This window comes from Thunnus thynnus, chromosome 15 (genome assembly GCF_963924715.1).
Source record: "Thunnus thynnus chromosome 15, fThuThy2.1, whole genome shotgun sequence".
Taxonomy (NCBI): domain Eukaryota; kingdom Metazoa; phylum Chordata; class Actinopteri; order Scombriformes; family Scombridae; genus Thunnus; species Thunnus thynnus.
The window spans coordinates 10951156-10970141 of NC_089531.1; the positions used below are offsets into that span (position 1 = coordinate 10951156).

The window sequence follows — 18986 nt, forward strand, 5'->3', positions numbered from 1 at the left end:
GACAAGCCAAATATAAAGGTCAGAAAAGAAGTGAAATGAGAGATAAAGTGCAGTGGTGTTAGCAAGAACATTCCTACTACCAAATACAATACATTTAGTTTTGGTTATGTTCAGGATTACAGTAATTTGTTCATTCTGGTAACAAAGTTGAGTCACCAGCAAACATAACTACATCGGCATTTTCAGCAACATATGGTACATCATTTATGAAAATTGAAAATAAAAGTGGACCCAAGCAACCCCTTTGCGGAACACCACAACATATCTTCCTGCTGTTAGAAAAACTACCATTGAAAAATACTTCGCTGTATGCTGCCAGAGAGGTAACTCTTCATCCAAGTAAGAGCTGAGGGTGAAAACCATAACATTTGAGCTTTGGAATAAGAATACTGTGGTCAATGACATCAAAAGCTGCAGTAAAATCCAAGAGCACAGCTCCAACTAGTTTCTTGTAATCCATATAGTACATTAACCATTGATCAGTCATGTGTACTAATGCAGTGCTAGCAGAGAGTGCCCTGGTCCATGCTGTGCTTTTGTAAGTAATGTATTTCGACTAAAATAATTTAAGATTTGATTAAAAATTACAGGGAGTGTATAACTGGAGCCGGTAATACATGCTTTTCCCTCTTTGAGTAAGGGTATGATTTTAGACTCTTTCCATAGCTCCCACAGGTCCCACTGAGAAGGCATCTATTAGAAATATGACATATTGGTTTGGAAAGCAGCCTAGCTGCAATCTCAAAAAATGTTCCACCCAGGTTATCTATACCAGGAGATGTGTCATATGAAAGAGAGAGCAACATCTCCTCAACTGTGTGTTGGTTCATCTTATCAAATGCAAAACAACATTTTTTATCCCCCACAATACTGTTAACAATGTTGCATGTTAAATTCAGCTAATTGCATGCAATATCTTAAGCTTTTTGTTGAAAATATTCTTTCTTTTTGATGTAATTTAACTTGGTAACCTTAATTCTCAGCTTACTATAAGACCATCCATCTAAAAAGCACCTTGATTTATGAGCAATAACCTTGGTTTGGTCCCTTTTTTGAAGCATTAAATATCTCAACTCATCATCAATCCATGGTGCGTGCACTACTTCCCTTACAGACCTTTTTCTAAGTGGAGCATGCTCATCCACCAACCTTAATAATTTATCCATGAAATTTTTCAAAGCAATGCTTACATCATTTTCCTGACATACATCAGACCACTTTAAATCTCAAACATCATTAACAAATGAGTCTGCATTCAATCTTTTATATGACCTGCAGTCAACAATCCTAACCTCAGACTTGGGCATTTTAAAAAAACTCTCAGTCCCTCCTTCTCTCTCTCTTCTCTGTCATCTATGTTTTGTTAAATCCTGGTTCTGCAGCTCTTCATGCCTTCTCTGCTTTTGCAGGTCAAACAGATGGAGTGACAGGAAAATGCAGACAGACAGACGGCGTGGAGGCTGCCCTCCTGCTGGCTTATTAGTTCATTAGCAAGCAGAGATGCCAGTAATGGCAGCTCTTCTCACAACTAATAGAGGGCATACATTGATATCAACTGGCTCAGGCAGCTCGCCCTCCTTCTTTCTTGCTTTCGCTTGCTCTCTCCATGTTGTTCAGACTATGTAGGATCTGCTTGTTAAGGTGTCTAAATGTGTGTCTGAGAGTGTGAAAATACCCATGTGTCCTTGTGTATGACTGTGCATGGGAAAGGTACGAGGCTCTACCAATTATTCAACCTAATGATGAAAAGAATTGGATAGGTTCAACAAGGCCATGCCAGAGATGACTGCAACTAAAAATAGGAATTAAAAATAAAGTCAGGAACTGCGAGGTTTGGTGTAGGAACTACATTTTGATGGTCAATTCACGTTTACCTCCTTTAAAGCAAGTCTATGTGATAATTACTGGATAATATTGAATACTAAAATGTTGCAACACAAGTAGAAGAGTCATAAAAACAGAAAACTAACTCAGTTAAACAGCAATATCTACCTTGCAAAGATTGCTAAGTTTAGCTGCCATTAGCTGCCATAAGGTACAGTACTGATCATACTAGACCAAGTAAGGCTGTAGCAGTAAAAACAAAACACAGTATTGGATTGAGAAAGGATTTATTTTTAACTCTTATGAAATAAACTTTTCCTTTGTATTAGGAGGATCGTGTTATTTATTATTTGATTTTATTGAATTGAATCGTCTCGCTTCAAGGATCAAAAGATCAGTGCTTCGACTGTTTCAGGTGGCATTCAGACAGCCCAAGGAGCTGCGTCGGTGAGGGCAGGTTGTTTCAGGTACCGATGAAATACAATCCAGTCCAATTGGAGTTATAGATCCATGAGTTTGAATGTTTATCAAAACACTACACAGCGGTTTTATAATACCAGGAGACAAGATTTTACAGCTGTGGAAAGTTGTCACGGTGACAATTGTCTCATCTTCTCTTGTAACAGGAGTAAATAAGTCTCAACCAGTTCTCAGTTTAGGGGTGATATAAAGAGAGCACATGAGAGTCTATCTGTGTTATTATACAATATATATATATATATGTCTTGACCTTCTTTCTTGTTTTCCTGTGCACATAAGCGTTATGTCGCTTCGAGAATGTGTACCTTTGTGCGTGTACGCTGTGCTGTACACTAACTGTTCTACTCAGGAGCATTGATGTTTGTCTCTCCCTCCCTCCGCTACAGTGCTCCAAGGCCTCTTCTTTCTGAAACGTGGTTCTTTTTTTAGCCGACTACAAGATGTGTGGCTTGAGCTTGAAGAATGACACTTGTCAAAGCAGGAGGAGTGGAAAGTTGAGCCTCATTTATGAAGAGTGACTGAAAGCGAATGTCTTTGGTGCGTGTAATTCCCAGAAAACCTGCCACTGATACCGGTTGTCATAGTGAAGTATTGTGAGCCTCAAATACTCAGTGCAGCGTGGTTTTCAGATGATTTAACACAGAAGCAAACCAGTGAAAATCAATAGCTGAAACAAACATTTGTTATTAACAACCCTCACTTTCACCAGCATATGATAACATTATTAGAATAATGTACATACAACCCCAATGTTTAACCTTAGCAATAGAGTAAGCCTTCAGAAAGCTTACTGAAACTACAATAATCACATTATGTTGAATATGGGCTGCTATAAAAATGGTTTACTATTTAAGATTCACTACTGAATCGCTGCAAGTCTTAAAGCTTTCATCTTCATGGGTTCACAAAACTTTAATATCACATTAGCTTTCAGATTTAGTGGATGAGGGCATAGATGATACCATGAACTATCAAGAGAGTAGGACTGTTTTGGTTTATAGATTTTTGCTGTATAATAGAGGGGATTCAGACATTGTCCTCCAAGGATGGAAACCTAACATTCACAGCCAAAAAAGGAACAAAAAAAAACTTTTTGCTAAATTATACACTTTCCAGTTTTTAAGCTTTTTCTGCCTTAGATCTATCCCCGAAGTAACACTGCAGGATTTTCCAAATAATTGCTCTTTAGGCTGGAGCAGCCTCGCCATAGTGGCCCAGCCCAGACTTCTGTGAGGCTGTATCTGTTGGCAAACTGTTTTTTGCTGTCCACTCTGATTTACTTGTTGGCAGACTGATGTCTGGTTCAGCTCACAGCCTGTGATAAGAGCCGAAAGAAGAGACTACCTGTAAATGTCACTGGATTGATAAAGAGAGCAAAGTTTATCAGGACTGCCGTTGTCTGTGCACACACGTGTGCGTTAGTGATAGAGAAAGTCAGCTTTATCAAGTATATATTGTGTGCACTTGCAAGCACACATGCTTGCCAGTTTGTGTGTGTGTGTGTGTGTGTGTGTGTGTCCCTGTGTGTCAGATAAATTCAAAGTTTATCAAGGTCAAACAGACCATTTCCTCCTCTCAGATCTGTGCTGATTTGGTGTCGCTGCAGCACTTGTACAGTTGAACCTCTCTAATCTAAACCTTTTGTTCAAACTGTGCAAACATGAAGATTACATAAGAGTCCGAGGACTCGTGTACATGCCAGCCTGAACTAAACAGAGCCTTCTTACACTGGCGTACATCGGTGCTCACCTGAAAGGTACTTTAACTCTTTATTGGATCTGGCATTTTGTTGTTATTACTACTACCTTTATATTGTTTAATTTCAGTGACAGCCTTTTTGCCAGATGAAGCACACGCCAGTTTTCCATCTTTTGTCTCCCATTATGAGATTTTGCTACCCTGCTCGAGAAAGGTATGCCTCTCGCTTGCCCTAATTGTCCTTTTTGACATCATTAACTCTGTTTAACCACCATATAAAAGGTCTACTGTTATAGTTAATAATGGTGGCGGTGCTGCTAGTATGTAAAAGTAAAAATCTGACTTCTGAACCCTAAAACTGTGCTTGAATGGGTTTTGAATAAAACTATAATCAGCCGCCGACATGTGCTTAACTTTGCATATTATTCATCCGCTGATTCATTTAACAAGTCAGGTGAAAGTGTTTGCATTATAATTATAATGTCTTTAAGATCCACGTATAGAGGGAGGGGAGTGTAAAGCTTCACTGTTAATACTTCAGCTCTGTAAGCATTTGTTCATGCGTTGTCTCTGTGGTGTCAGGTTATATGCTCAATTGCTCACCCTAATGTCTGTGCATGTATAATCAATGAATCAATGAAATGCTTGCATACATTTGTATAACATGTCTACTCATGCATGCACACGTGTGTGTGTGTGTGTGGCCTCTATCTCATTAGTGCCCTTTGTCACCAATTGAACTGTAGCCTGCCTTCTTTTTTTGGTCCATTGTGCTCATATCACCAATGCATAAAGACCTGCGGACCGCATGGACCGGTGAATTGGTTTGCCAGGCTGTTGCGGTAGGGTGGGGAGGGGGGAGGGGGGGGCGGGTCGTGTTTGAAGGAGAAGAAGGCAAGAAAGGTTAAGATAAAGTTGCTTTGAACAAATTCTCTCTTTGATCAGCCGGCTCAGCGGTGAAAGGCCTTTCTTCCAGAAGTCAGAGCTAGTTGAGAGAGGAGAGATGGAGATACGTATTGTTCTGTTTCATCTCTCTTTTCTTTTTTTTTTTTTTCTCTCTTTCACACTGCTGTTAGCTGTGTGTACTCCCAGCTTCTTTGTTATGGAGAGTGCCAGGCCTCTCTTTCATGACTCTACACAAATACACATGCACACACAATGACTTAAAAGCCACACTGAACATACTCACATTAGAATAAGGAGTAATTGGAAAGGCTGAACTGCAGCAGGGGTGTCCCAGAAAGAAAAAAAACAAAAAAAACAACATTTCTGTCTACTTGCCCTGTTCTTGCTTTTAGTGCATTAATCTATTTGTTGCTCATCAGAAGATCAGTTTGCAACAAGTCCCCCAGTCATTTATCAAGCCAAAGCCAAAAAATGCCAAACATTTGCTGGTTCAAGCTGTTTTAAATGTGAGGATATGCTGATTTTATATCACTATAAATTGAATATATTTGATTTTGGAGTGTTGTGTGCAAAACAATCAATTTGAAGACATATTTTTTGGGCTCTTGGAAATTGTAATTGTAATTTTTTCACAAATGTTTCTTTAATTTCTTGTGACTAAAGAGTTAGTCAAATAAATAATTGACAGAACAATGATTAATGACAATAATCATGCATTGCAGCCCTCTTTGCTTTTTGTCTTGCTGAACACAGAATGTGGAATACAGGCTTTATTGTGGGATAATTTCTCATTACCCATTTTCTTAGCTTTCTCACAGCATGGCCATTCTCTACAGTTAACAAAAGACCAGTTCTTATTGGTCTTTCCTGTCAGGCCAATTGATTGCTTCCTCTAATCCAACTTCATTCAGCCCAAGGTTTATCAGCACAACATCCTCAGAGCAGACCTGGAACTGTAGCAACAAGCTTAATGGTTGCCACACACACACACACACACACACACACAGGGATGATATATTGTGGGGTCTTTCTTTTGTGCTCTTTTTTTTCTAAAGCAGGGCTATCAGTATAGAGAAGGGGCAGTTCAGCTGGCCACAGATTGGTGAATAGGAGTTGAATAAATGTTGCCATGGATGCATTTATAGCTATTCCAGTCACACACACACTCAACACAACACATAAATAGTTACGTGTACCATATGCACACTTACAACAGCAGTAATATTTAAGTATCCGACGTACATCTGGCTCTGCAAGCCACTTAGACTTAAAAATCTTATCATATTTCTCATTAAAATATCAACTTACACAGCATGTGAGAAGGTGCTTTCTAAACAATCAGGCACTGTTAAACTGTGGTCTTTTCAGCCAATCACTCCATTAAGCCGGAACGCAAACATTCCCACCACTCAGCCAGTTGTTTAGACAGCAGCGCTGTGGGAGGGGTTAGATGTTGCGATCGTACGGTTACCTGTGCTGTTGCGCTTCATTTGAGTCATAAAACGAGGAAATGTGTTTTTTAGCCACACTTGCAATGTAGCTCTAGTAGCTCTAGGGATGATGATATTGTACCCAGAGGATGAATCCTATTGAGTTTGGTGGTCCCCTGACTTTTCACTTAGCGCCACTTATCCAGTGAAATATCTCAACATCTATTAGATGGATTGTCATAAAAAAAATTTTGCTCAGATATTCATGCTCCTAACATGATAAATCTTACTGACTTTTATGATCCCCTGACTTTTCCTGTAGCACCACCATGAGGTTCACATTTGTGGGTTTGAGTGAAATGTCTCAACAACTATTGGATGGATTGGCATAAAATTTGGTACGGACATTCATGTTCCCCTTTAGGGTGAGATGGTGAACATGGTTAACATTATACCTTCTAAACATCAGCATGTTAGCATGCTGACATTAGCATTTAGCTCAAAACACCACTGTGCTTAAGTACAGCCTCACAGAGCAGCTAGCATGGCTGCAGACTTAAGGCTCTCAGCAGCACATTTGTATGTGCACCGTGCATCAGTTCCTACTTTCTAGCTGATACAACAGACAGATTGTTATTTATACTGTTTTGACTGTACTTAGCAATCTCTGAGGTTTCAGAAGATTTGTGCTATTTAAAATGTACTAATGATATGAGCTTGGAATTGCTACCCAAGAGGATTTTATGTTTGCCAATTAAAGAAATATCCACTAACTGAAGTGTTGTGCTCAAAGCAAAGAGGTTGTGATTAATGATTTAAAAGCCAGAAAAAGAACTAGACTTTCAGATTTAGCTGTTGGCATACTGAAATAATGAATGTCCGGAAGTAGTCAAGGTCTTCACTTTGGTGGTGAGTTGTGATGCAGAATGAATCTCCATATGGAATTCTATAAACAGAGATATGGAATAAAAGTGAAATGAGTCCTCAATGCTTTGTTATCTTGTTGTTTTGCAGATAGCAGAAGCAGCTAAGACTTCCTCTCAGGTTGATGACTTGTACCTGGATGACACAGGCTCAGGAGGTTACTACCCTGAAGATGATGACGACTTTAACTCAGGGTCTGGCTCAGGTAAGAAACATATACACACACACAGAGACTTGGTTAAAGACACACACACACATATGCAAGCTCAGCAGGCAATTACCCAGCAGCGTGATGACATCCATTTTCAAGTCTGCTGCAGGTACGTTTTATGAAGTTTTTTCCCTTATTTCACCGGCAGACACAAGTTGTGCCATCGCTTCCCCTCTCTTTGTCTCTTCTTTCTTTAACCGCCTCTCTCTCTCTCTCTCTTTCTCTCACTCGATTTGAATTGAGATTGCCTTGTCAACCAGACTGCCGTGGGCAAGTGTGCAAATTTTACATGTCTTTTTTTATTACCTCATCTGCTCTACTTGCTTTAAGCACCTTTTACAATGTTCATTCATTGGTCAAAAGTAACTCCTCTTTCTGAGAGAGTCGTATAACTGCAGAGAGGGTCACGTAAGGTAAAAGGAGACAGGACTGTGATCAATAGCCCTTCCGATACTGAATATATTGTATAACCTATTGCTCTGCCCCTCTGTATTCTATAGGGGATTGAAACTGTTAATAATACATAACATGAAATCCACAGAGTGTGAAGTTAAGTAAGACAAACTACATGACTGTGGTTATAAAATATTGAGAACATGCATGCCCATTTCTTTACGGATTTGCACATACACGCATCATTCTTCTACATTTTTATATTGCATTAAACACAGTGAAGTATTGTCCCTATGTATGTAATAGCAGAGATACTGAGCAAATGTTTCACACGTTGTCTCTTCATTAAAACATTATTCTCCTGTCATTCCCTTTCTCCAAGGTGGAGGTGAAGAAGTGGTGGAGGAAACGGCGACTGTCAGTGTGGTTTATATCGAGCCCAAAGCAGCAGAACCTACCCGGGACTCCACCAAAGATTTCACCCCCCGGGTGGAGACAGCCACGGTCAGAGAAAAGGCCAGGGACAGCACACCCAAGAAACCATTCAGAACAGAGGTAAGAACAGCAAAAATCAAAATAAAAGTGCTGTGATGTAAATGCATTACAGATACAGACAAAAGAAAGACAAGAAATGGCAGAAAACTTTGACAACTTTTTAGATACCACTGATCAGAGCTGAGAGATATAAATAATATCAACATTAATCATGATAAATTCCCCAATAAATGCTGATATACTGTTGTTAAGGTACATTGTTTGATCACATCACAAAAGTGAAGCTGTTTCTAACCAATCATGTGTTTAGGAGAGGACAGACCGCTTCCCAAAATAGGCTCCTGTGGTTGGTTGATTTTGCTGAACACAGCTATCAAAAGTTGGATAGAAAAACTGGAGAGTACTCCACTCTCTTGGACTAAACTCTGACAATTTAAACCCCCATCTGGGGCCGCAATGAGACAGTGAATGAGACAGGCCCGTACAGGACAAGGCTATTTTAAATCCGTCATGAAACAGAGTGGTGATGTATACTGTGATGTATAATGAACCAACAAATGTGGGATATTTCAACATCGCTGGACACCTCAGAGGGTATACAGAGTGCAAGCGCACAGTCCTAACCATCACCGACTAGATCCATCCGCTGGAACAAGTAGCAATGCTTTCAGAGAAACAATGCAACCCTGCAATAAACTGTAACATTACTATGTACCCACATTAACAGAGAGATCACACATGTTGCTTTTCCAATGGAAAAAGATGTGGTGCTGGTAGGTATGGATGAAAATAATGGGTATTAACTGATGAACGTAAGATATAAATTGAAACTAGAAAGACTGATTTCTATTTTTGTATTATTTATTCTTTTAAATAGCCTCTCTGCTTGTAGTTATGGTTATTTTTCAACTTCTGAATCTATTGTTTGGGAACTATTAGCTCAAGGGAATCTTTAAACTCGACAGAAACAGTGACTCAGTTTATATTGTAATATATATTGATACTGCAGACAAAACAAAATGATCTGATAAAAAGCTTTGCTATATTGCCCAGGATCACGAATTCTGCTTGCATTTGTGATCCTGCAGGATAAAAAGCCCACAGAAATTGCAAAATGTATTAAACTACTTTGAAATTAAGTTTAAAGTAAATATAATAATTTTCTTCTGCTGTAATATTCTTGCCTTTACTCAAAGTGTATCATATTCTGATATTCTGTAGCCTTCATTTGTAATCATCCTCACTCAACAGAGAGCGATACCGTGCCTCAGTATGACCCACTATGTCACCAAATCCCCAGGAGTCGTGAGGTTGCTTTCAGGATAAAGATCAAGTGTTCACATCAATTCTCAATGTTTTTGCTCAATTGCAAATTATGGAGGATTACATTTCTCTCGGACATAATCACATATTCGGGAACTATCCTAGATCTCACTTGTGTGTTGCACTCTTACTGTACTGTACTGGATACTACATCTGTTTGGGATTAGCCGGCGAGGTCTCAACCCCCTAAACCAAGCCTAACTGGCCCTGTTCCATTTTCTCCCCTCTTGTCTGTCACTGCTCCCTCGGCCAAACGCACTGGCTTGGTTCCCATTTTGGTCCTCTGCACCCCTTCTCTTATTGGAAAAAGATATAGGATACATTGGCCTGGATCCACTCCAGATACATCCTTTCCTATACTCTCAGCAAAACCTTGGGTTCACTGGCTCTGTTTCCATTGCCTACTTCACAAGATACTTGCACTAATCTTTTTGGGCAATCTGGGTTCATTCCATTTTCTTCCTTAGCCAACCCCTATAGGTTTCACTGGCCAGGTTCCATTTTGATCCCCTTTGAGTAGACTCACTAGCTAAGCCACTGGGAAGTGGATCAGTGAAATCTTCACTCTTTCCTTAATATTCACAGTCGTGATCACATCAGGGAGGAATTTAGGGATCATGCTGTGAGACCCGAATGTACCAAAGTCCTCTAAACACACAGACATGGAATAATGGAGGATAGGATGTGAAATGCAGCTGGGCTTCTGTCAATAAAGCAACCTCAAACTTTCTTCATCTCCCTCTTTTTTCCCCCCTCTTCCTCCTACAATCCTTCTTCCCAATTTCAGGCACCAGTGCCAGTTACAGAGGACATGCAGAGGAACCAGATGACTAGTACGACTAGTGCCCCCGGCTTGCCCCAGGAGATGGAGGTCCGCACTGAAAACCTCTTCCAGAGGACGGAGGTGTTGGCAGGTATGTGTCGTAATAAGCTGCAACCGATGTCAAACCATGTCTTCTTTGAAAAGATGACTTTGATACAAAGGGTAACGTTTATATGCTATTAAGATAGGTTCACAATTTTTCAAGTCTGTTTTAAAACAATAGTCAGGTGTCCATATGTACATTGAAACTGATTTTGCTTGCTTTAATTAATCCTCCTGTTTATACTGACCATTAATTAGAAGATCCCCTCCAAATGTGCTTACCATGTAATGATGTAAATGATGGGAGACAAAATCACACTTACAGTCCTTGTTATAAGAAAAAATGTATTTAAAAGTTTATCTGAAGATAATGATGTCTGATTTAGCCAAATAAAGTGGATATCTTCCACAGTTACATACTTTTTAGTAAGAAATTCCCTCTTTGTGTCTTGACAGACAGTGATTTCCTGTTCAGCTGTAGTGGAAAGATTGTAACAAAAAAAGGGAATTTGGCACTAAAAAGACAGTAACTTTTAAATATATTGACTCGATATGACTAATTTGGACGGCTGAAACCTCATATTATCTTCAAGTGAACTATTAAATATATTTTTCCAAAGAAGGAGGGCTGTAGATTTTGTCCCCCATCACTGACATTGAAAGCGCATTATATGAAGGGATCTCTTAATGGCCAGTATGAACAGAAGGAATGATTACAGCAAAAACAACCGATGTCATTTGGGCACATGACTGTTGTTTTAAGACAGACATATCTTTTAATTTGACTCCAAGTGAGGACTTTTGGTTGGTAGCAGCTTTTCCATCAAAGATGCAGTGCTCAGATCTGCTTTCTGTGAAGCTGGGCACATATCTCGAGGGCTATCTTAAAGGAATATGCTATCGTGCAAAGAGTTAGATGAGAAGAATGATACCACTCGTGTGTACAGTACACATGGAGCTACGACCAGCTAGTTAGCTAAGCTGGAAACAGGGAAAACATTTCAAACAAACCAATATTTTCTGCTAATTTTATCATCTTTAGACAGAGACAGGCTAGCCGTTTCCCCCTGCTTCTAATCTTTGTGTTAAGCTAACCAGCTACTTATTTCATATTGCTTCATATTTACTGCACAGACATGAGAGTGGTATCAGTCTTCTCATCTAACACTCATTAAGAAACTGAATAAGCCTATTTTCTGAGAAAGTGAACTCATTCCGTCAATATTTCAACGTCATAACGAAAGTAGCCTCTCAGTTTGATGTTCCTCCAGTAAATTCTTTAATGAGTGTTTATCTCTCAAATTCTTATACGTTACAACGTGTCAGCATATTTCTGGTAAAACGGTTAACTGGAAATCTAGATAATATTTCTGTCCCTCTGTGGAACCTTGTAGAGTTCACAGCATTGTGGGTGTTTCAGGTGTGTGTTGTTCCCTTTTGAATACATGAAAGAGGGTGAAAAAGAAATTATATGTCTCAAAATCACTATGCTCTCTGATGTCATCTCTCTTTCTCTGCATGTCTGAGACAAACATTTATTGGCAATATGCAAAAAAAACCAAAACAACTTCAGCAAGGACAAATCAAGACTGCCTCCCTTAGACAACTCCCTTTCCCATCTCTCTCCTTTTGAATTGGATAGAAAAAAAGCATATTGCAATTGTAAAGTCTAGATAAAGTCTTAAAGTTTTAAATGTAGTGTAGCTACTGTGGTCATCTCCACCCCTCGCTCCCTCCCCTTCTTCTCCACATCATCCCCCTTTAACGCTTTTCTCAGATTATAACCATTACTCTTCATCTGCTGTATGACTTCTATAAAAATAATTGGCCATAATCTAATTTTCATTTATTCGCTCTGCATTGTGTTACTGCTTCTTGGAGCTCAGCAGCTGGGCATGTGCCAGGCTCTTTACCCATGAGGCCGTGGGGGCCAGTCAAAAAGTGGAAACCTAAAGTGGAGCAGAGGGCAGGTTGCGGCACCAGAGAGACCCTAAACAGATTAGGAAGCTATAAAGAACCTCATACAGGCGTAATTGTGAGGGAGAGTGAAATAAGCCCATGTGGCGAGTTATGAGCATTAGCGAGGAGAGTCAGGGTCAAAGCCAGAGGGGGGGCGTTTCTTAATACAGTCTGGGTGGATTTCTTTCAGATTTCCCTCGATGTTACACCACTGTTGATTTATAATGTGTCCTTTACAGAAAGTTTAACCTCTCTTCTGTTTCAGTCTCACCGGGGTCAATCTCAGCATGCATTCTTGTGTATTATTATGTCCTCCGTGACGTATTTGAGACCACATTAAAAAATTGCTGCAGTGCACATAGTTGCTTGAAACCAGTGTTGTTAAAGTAACAGCGTTATAAATTAAAGGACCAGTGTGTAAGGATTTAGTGGCATCTGGCAGTGAGGTTGCAGATTGCAACCCCCTTCACCCTCACCCCTCCCTTTCAAGCGTGTAGGAGAACCCAAGGAGGCCACAAACAACACAAAAGGCCCTCTCTAGAGCCAGTGTTTGGTTTGTCTGTTCTGGGCTACTGTAGAAACATACCAGTGCAACATGGCAGGCTCTGTGGAAGAGGACCCGCTCCCTATATAGATATAAAGGGCTCATTCTAAGGTAACAAAAACACAATGATTCTTATCTTCAGGTGATTACCCACTAATTAAAGCATACTTATGAAAGTCTGTTCTGCTAGATGCCACTAAATTCTTCTCAATACACTTTTTAAAGGGTCACTCCAGCAATCAGCCAGCCTGTAAAAATAATGTACTGTGTACAAATTCATGGAAGTTGAATACTAAATCACGGGAGTACCCCTTCAATAAGTCTAATGTGCAAACATTTAGCATTACAATAACTAAATAACAAGACAAAAATATGGACTACTGTTACCAAGGAACTAGTTTATGTTATTTCTTATTTATCCTTAATCCCTTTTAAACATCTTGTTTCCCCAAGTTCCCAGCCCGCATAGACCTACAAGACACCAAAAATACTGTTGCAGTGGTGAAACATTAGTCAGACAAAAATGTGACTTCTTACTGTAACATAGCAACACAAACAACAAACTGTGTCTTTTGCCTCAAGCTCAACAAATATAATCTGCCACAAAAAAAAAAGGTTCCTTTCCTAAAACACAAAAACTCATCAGAAATGAAGGACCTTTTGGCTCAGAGTCCGTCGGTGTCGGCTGTCAGTGTTATAGCTTGCTGAGATTTATCAGCGGGAACAGAATTCAGTTCAAGCCATGCTGCGCTGGTTAATATTAATGGCTTATCTTTACTTGTTTGTTTTTTCTCAACTGGATTTATTTGACCGACTTTTGAGCTCGGAGCCAATAACACCAGTTTTCTTCCTCTAAAGTCCCAGTTGGCAGTCATTATGTCGGACTAGAATACAGACCATGTCGAATCAGCCACACTCGGGGCAACAAGGCTCTGTATAACCAGTTAAGGACTGGAGCCTTAACATCCCCGTAATGGAACGTTAACGTTTAAAATCGTTAACAGGACACGCATAAGAACAGGTGAAATTAACTGTTGAAGTGTCTCTTGAGATAGATTGAGGATTTCCAGACATTAACTAACTGCATCGATTTAAACAATCAGCTGTGATGGTTGCTGCTTGTTTCACCACATTTAAGCCCTCGAGTTAGTTCATTTGCTGTGGCAGTGCATAAGTATTGAAATCTGTTGCAACAATAGTAGAAACAGTTGCTAAAAATGGACAAATTGATTTCTTGAGAAGACTGGTTCATTCTCCATGAGGACAGATGGAAGACATTGATTTGACCTCACTGATAGTTACCTTTTCTCTTTTCTTTCTCTTGTCTCTCTCAGCCGTTATTGCGGGCGGCGTGATCGGCTTCCTGTTTGCCATCTTCCTCATCCTCCTCCTGGTCTACCGCATGAGGAAGAAGGATGAGGGCAGCTATGACCTGGGAGAGAGGAAACCTTCCGGAGCAGCCTATCAGAAGGCCCCAACCAAGGAGTTTTATGCATAAAACCCCACCCTCCCCCCGTCACCAGATTAACAAATCGCGAGTGACTGTCAAAAACAACGCAGTCCACGGCAAAAACAGCAAACCTGTTCAAACACAAGAAGAAACAACAACAACAACAACAAAATGTTACAAAGTTGATTAAGGAAAAATAGCATAAAGGAAAGCTTTTGCGTAGAGTATTGTAATTAAGACCTTTTCTTTCTTCTTTTTAAAAAAAAAAAAAAAAAATTATGAAAACCAAGAATTTCTCGTTTTGCGGCAAATCTCAGTGTATTTAAACATTTTGTGTATTATTTGAAAAGGCTCAAGAAAAAAAAACCCAACAAAAACAGGATCTGTAAAGGCGAGGAAGCTGATCGCATCTGTCTTCTGTCAAAGGAGCTTGTTTTTAGTCGCTGACTACTTTTAACTGTAGCAGTATGTTATTTGTAAAGAAAAAAATTTAAAAGTGGAAATAATTGAATATAATTATTCTGTATCAATCCTACTTTCATTTTTTTTCTTTTTATTTTGTCTTAGCATGTCTGATGTTGATCTCTAAAGGTGTATTACATTAATTTATCTTTTCTCTGATGTTTAAAAAAAAAAAAAATGCCTTTGTAGTTTTGATGAAGCTCTTTGGTCTTCATATTAATGCTGTTAACGGTCAATGTAAATGTTCTCCCTTCAGGTTACAATGTTTATTTTTTGCTCTCACATCAGTTTTTAGTCAAAACGTGAGCGTTTCATTATGTCTCGTTTTATTTGTTTGTTTTATTCTCAGTGTAGCCTTTTTTTTTTTTCTCTCTCTCTCTCTCTCTCTTTTTCGTTTTATTTTCATACCCAGGAATTGGTCTTCAAAAAGATGACAAAAAAGTGTGTCAGGGCTCGAGAAAAATCAAAAATCTTGTTTCTGTTCTATGTTCTCTATTTAAATGCATTCTCTCTCACATTGCACATTCACTGCTTTTGCTTCCCACTGCTGTCGTGCAGCTTGTATGTAGTGTTTTGGGGTGAAGTTTCTTCTTCTCTGTGGCTTGTTTTTTTTTTTTTTTTTTTTTCCAGCCACCTCCCCGATGTGTCCCTCGAGTTTACTGACTGCACCCACACTCTGCTGGCACCCTTACATCTCCTTTCCCTTCCTCTATTTCTCTCTTGTTTACCCCTAACCCTTCCTCACTCCCACCTTCTTTTTAGTCAGATTGGAGCACGGCCAGTTGAGCTGTCAATCCCCCCCACCAGCTCTCTCTTTTTCTCACTCAGCTGTATGCAGCCACCCGGGTAGCCTGCTGTTATTGTCTGTGTCCCAGTGTTGATGCTTTAGGCCCAAAGATCTGCTCAGTGAAGGCCTGCTACTGCTTGGACACAAACACACCAGGCCAGGGCTGAATCCCCACATGCAGAGCAAATACCTCTGCAGCAAAAAAACACCAGAACCCCCCTCTCTAGAAACCTAGTATGACTACCTATTGATGAATAAGTCTGCTAAGAAAATGCAAGACTCCAGTGTTATGAATAGTCTTTGACAAGACACTCACATTTAGGGCTATTCATGTTTTTTAGGTGTCAGTGCAGGCATTTCAAAAGAGCTTAAGTTGTGGTGGTAGTTTGCTGTCTGTTGAAGAAATTAGGTTGTTTACCAGGTTTAAAACCTACACACTGTGTTTGTTTCAATGCCACTCTGCATCCAATCGAATGAATCCAAGTGAATAAAACGCCACAAAATGGCAGCTGCAAAGTAGCTACATCAAATGAAAGCAAAAGTCACATGACAACAAGAAGTTATTGTCTGTCACCTTCTTATTTTTTTATGTCTGCATTAACTTGATCCGAAGAGACACGTGCGTTTTGTCCAGCAGGTTGTGAAGTTGCCTTTTTCAGCTGTACAGTAATGTGAAGTAGATACAGTAGCTAGATGCTGTCACATCGTCTAAACTCCTAACACCACCCACATGTGGCTGTTCATCCCTCTACCTCTCTATCCCTTGTGTTCCTCTTCTCTTCTTTCAGACTGATCCTTTAGTTGTACACTTCTATCTTTCTTTCTTTTTTTTTTACCATCTCTGTTGTCCTTTCTTGTCATAGGACCTAAGGTACTGAACTATACTGAAAAACCCAAAGACTCACGGTATTTCTACTCCCACCATCTTCTCATACCCACCACAACCCTCCACCATGGCCACATCATGTTGTTTCCTCTTTTTCTTCTTCACTCTTTTTTTTTAGTTTTTTCTCTTTCTCTCTCTATTAGAGACCTGACCTTTGAGTCCAATTGCTTATTAGTATATGAAAAGATATATAAATATATATAAATGTATATTCACAAATGTTTTAAACCTTCAAAGTGCCTACCATTTGGAGATGTACTTGCTCAAGGTGAGCATGTGGCGGGTGTGTACACAAAGGAGGGGTGTAAACGACTTGACTGGCATTCTGTGTGCATGGATGACTGTAATGGTAACTTTTTTTTAGTCTTACAAAAGCTGACAGTATTGTACCTATAAGTTGAAACAACACTACTGAATAAACATTGTGGCCTAATATCCAACTGCTTGTGGCATCTTGGTTTAAAATCACAATTGTTTTTTTCTTCCTCACCTATAGATTTACCCTTCAAGGAATTCTGTGATTGGTCCTGCAGTATTTGCAATACTAAGGAATAGTTTTTGAGGAAATTCACTTATTCACTCGCAGGGTTAAATCAATACCACTCATACCTGAGCGCTGGCTATGAAGCAGGAGCTAGGAGGTGATTAGCTTAGCTTAGCATAAAAGCTGGAAGCAGGGGAAAACAGCTAGCCTGGCTCTCAAAGGGTGACAAACTGCCCAGCAGCATCTGTAAACTTACTAATGAACTTGTTTCCACTGGTTATGCAGCAACCAGGTAACCATGGCAACAAGATTTCAGAAAGTCACTGTATCCAGTCACTGTTCGCTAAGAAATAGTTTGTCCTTTTTATATTTCTGTCTGTGTACAAGTTAGACAAGATAGAACGTGTTAATTAGTTAGCTTTAGAGGTGCTGGTTGGCAGATTTTTTCAAACTTAGCAAGTATTATGTGTTAAAGAGCTGAGAGCAGATGCTCTGCTTCATGGCTCATTACATCTCAGTTTTTACTTTTCTGTTAGTGTAAAGTGTTTGACTAATGAGATATAATATGTTAATTGTGAGCTTTAGAGGTGCTGGTAAGAAGATTTTTTTTTTCCCCTTTAGAACATAGAGTGTATATAAGGATTGACATAGTGAGGTGTGATGCCACCCATTGGTTTGCATTGGAACTGATTTGAGGCCCAGATTTACTGCTTATGGTCAGCGCCAACTTTTCCATTTAGAGCCAGGACCTTCCAAATAAGGAGTGTGTGATGTTGCCTTTCACGTTCTGGAAACACGCCACGCCATCTTGTACTGAAGCCAACACCAGCTTACTGGGAACACCAAGTGGTGCGCACTTGGGCTAACATTAGCTACTTTAGCTAAATTGGGCTATCAAGTAACATTACACTTACTGAAATACTGCAACGATAGTCCGACTCAGTCTCGGAGTCGGGACGAGCAGCAGGTGAGCTAACAATCAATCACGGCTGTCGATCAACACCCACATGGCAGACAGACATCAATAAGTCTTCAAATCTTATTAAAGGAGCAAAAATTTCCCAAATGACCATCAGCACATATAAAAGGGCCCGAATTTGGCGATTGAGACCATAATGACTCATTGAAAAAAATGACTGACTTAGTATTTCTAGCGAGAATTTGACACTTTTTGAATTGGAGTCAGATGGAGCCAAGGATTTTTTTAGCGGCTCTCTGTGGCATTGCATGAAGTACTTCTGAATTTGTTTCAGTCTCAGGCCATGGTAGTTGTGTGCTTGCTTTGGACAGACCTACGCTCATAGCTTTTGCCTGCTTTTATGTTCACAGCTTTTATGCTAAGCTAAGCTAATTGTCTCTTGTCTCCACCTCTGCACTTAACAGACATGAGAGTGGTATCTTCTCATCTCACCCTCTGGAAAAGCATCTCATACAAAATGTTGAACTGATGCTGATGATCTTTGAAATATAGGATCACATTAATATTACTATCAATTACTGTATCAGTCATGCTGCTCTGTTGTAATTAAGGAGGGTATTTGCTTTTAGTTTGTATGTTTTCTATTTTTTTTTTTTTATCTTTGAGCAAATCTCCCTGCTGAGAGCTATTACCAAGTGTTAAAAAGTTGAGACAAGTGCCTCATTAACTACTTTAAAAAAATGTCTCCAGCAAAGTTCTCATTTGGCTAATTATTCAAGTGTAAGCCTTTCTTACTATGTTACCCTAAAGCCAAAAATACCCCACAGCAAAGCTACCCTCAAAAAAAGGGTGTCCTGTATCCAGAGGCACCAGATTCATTTCAGAAGTACGGGGGCCAAAAAGTGTGTGTGTCTGCGTGTGTGGGGATGTGTGCATGTGAGTGTGC

General features: G+C 39.7%; 1 protein-coding gene across 1 annotated transcript in view; it reads left to right on the top strand.

The window, feature by feature from the left end:
• sdc2 (syndecan 2) overlaps positions 1-17072 on the top strand; it is a 50132-nt gene extending 33060 nt beyond the window's left edge. The window contains exons 2-5 of the mRNA XM_067612549.1: positions 7353-7467; positions 8249-8421; positions 10472-10598; positions 14387-17072. Of these exons, the coding sequence (XP_067468650.1) occupies positions 7353-7467; positions 8249-8421; positions 10472-10598; positions 14387-14550 (579 nt within the window). The 3' untranslated portion in view covers positions 14551-17072. The remainder of the gene's footprint in view (positions 1-7352; positions 7468-8248; positions 8422-10471; positions 10599-14386) is intronic.
• Positions 17073-18986: the final 1914 nt, after the last annotated feature.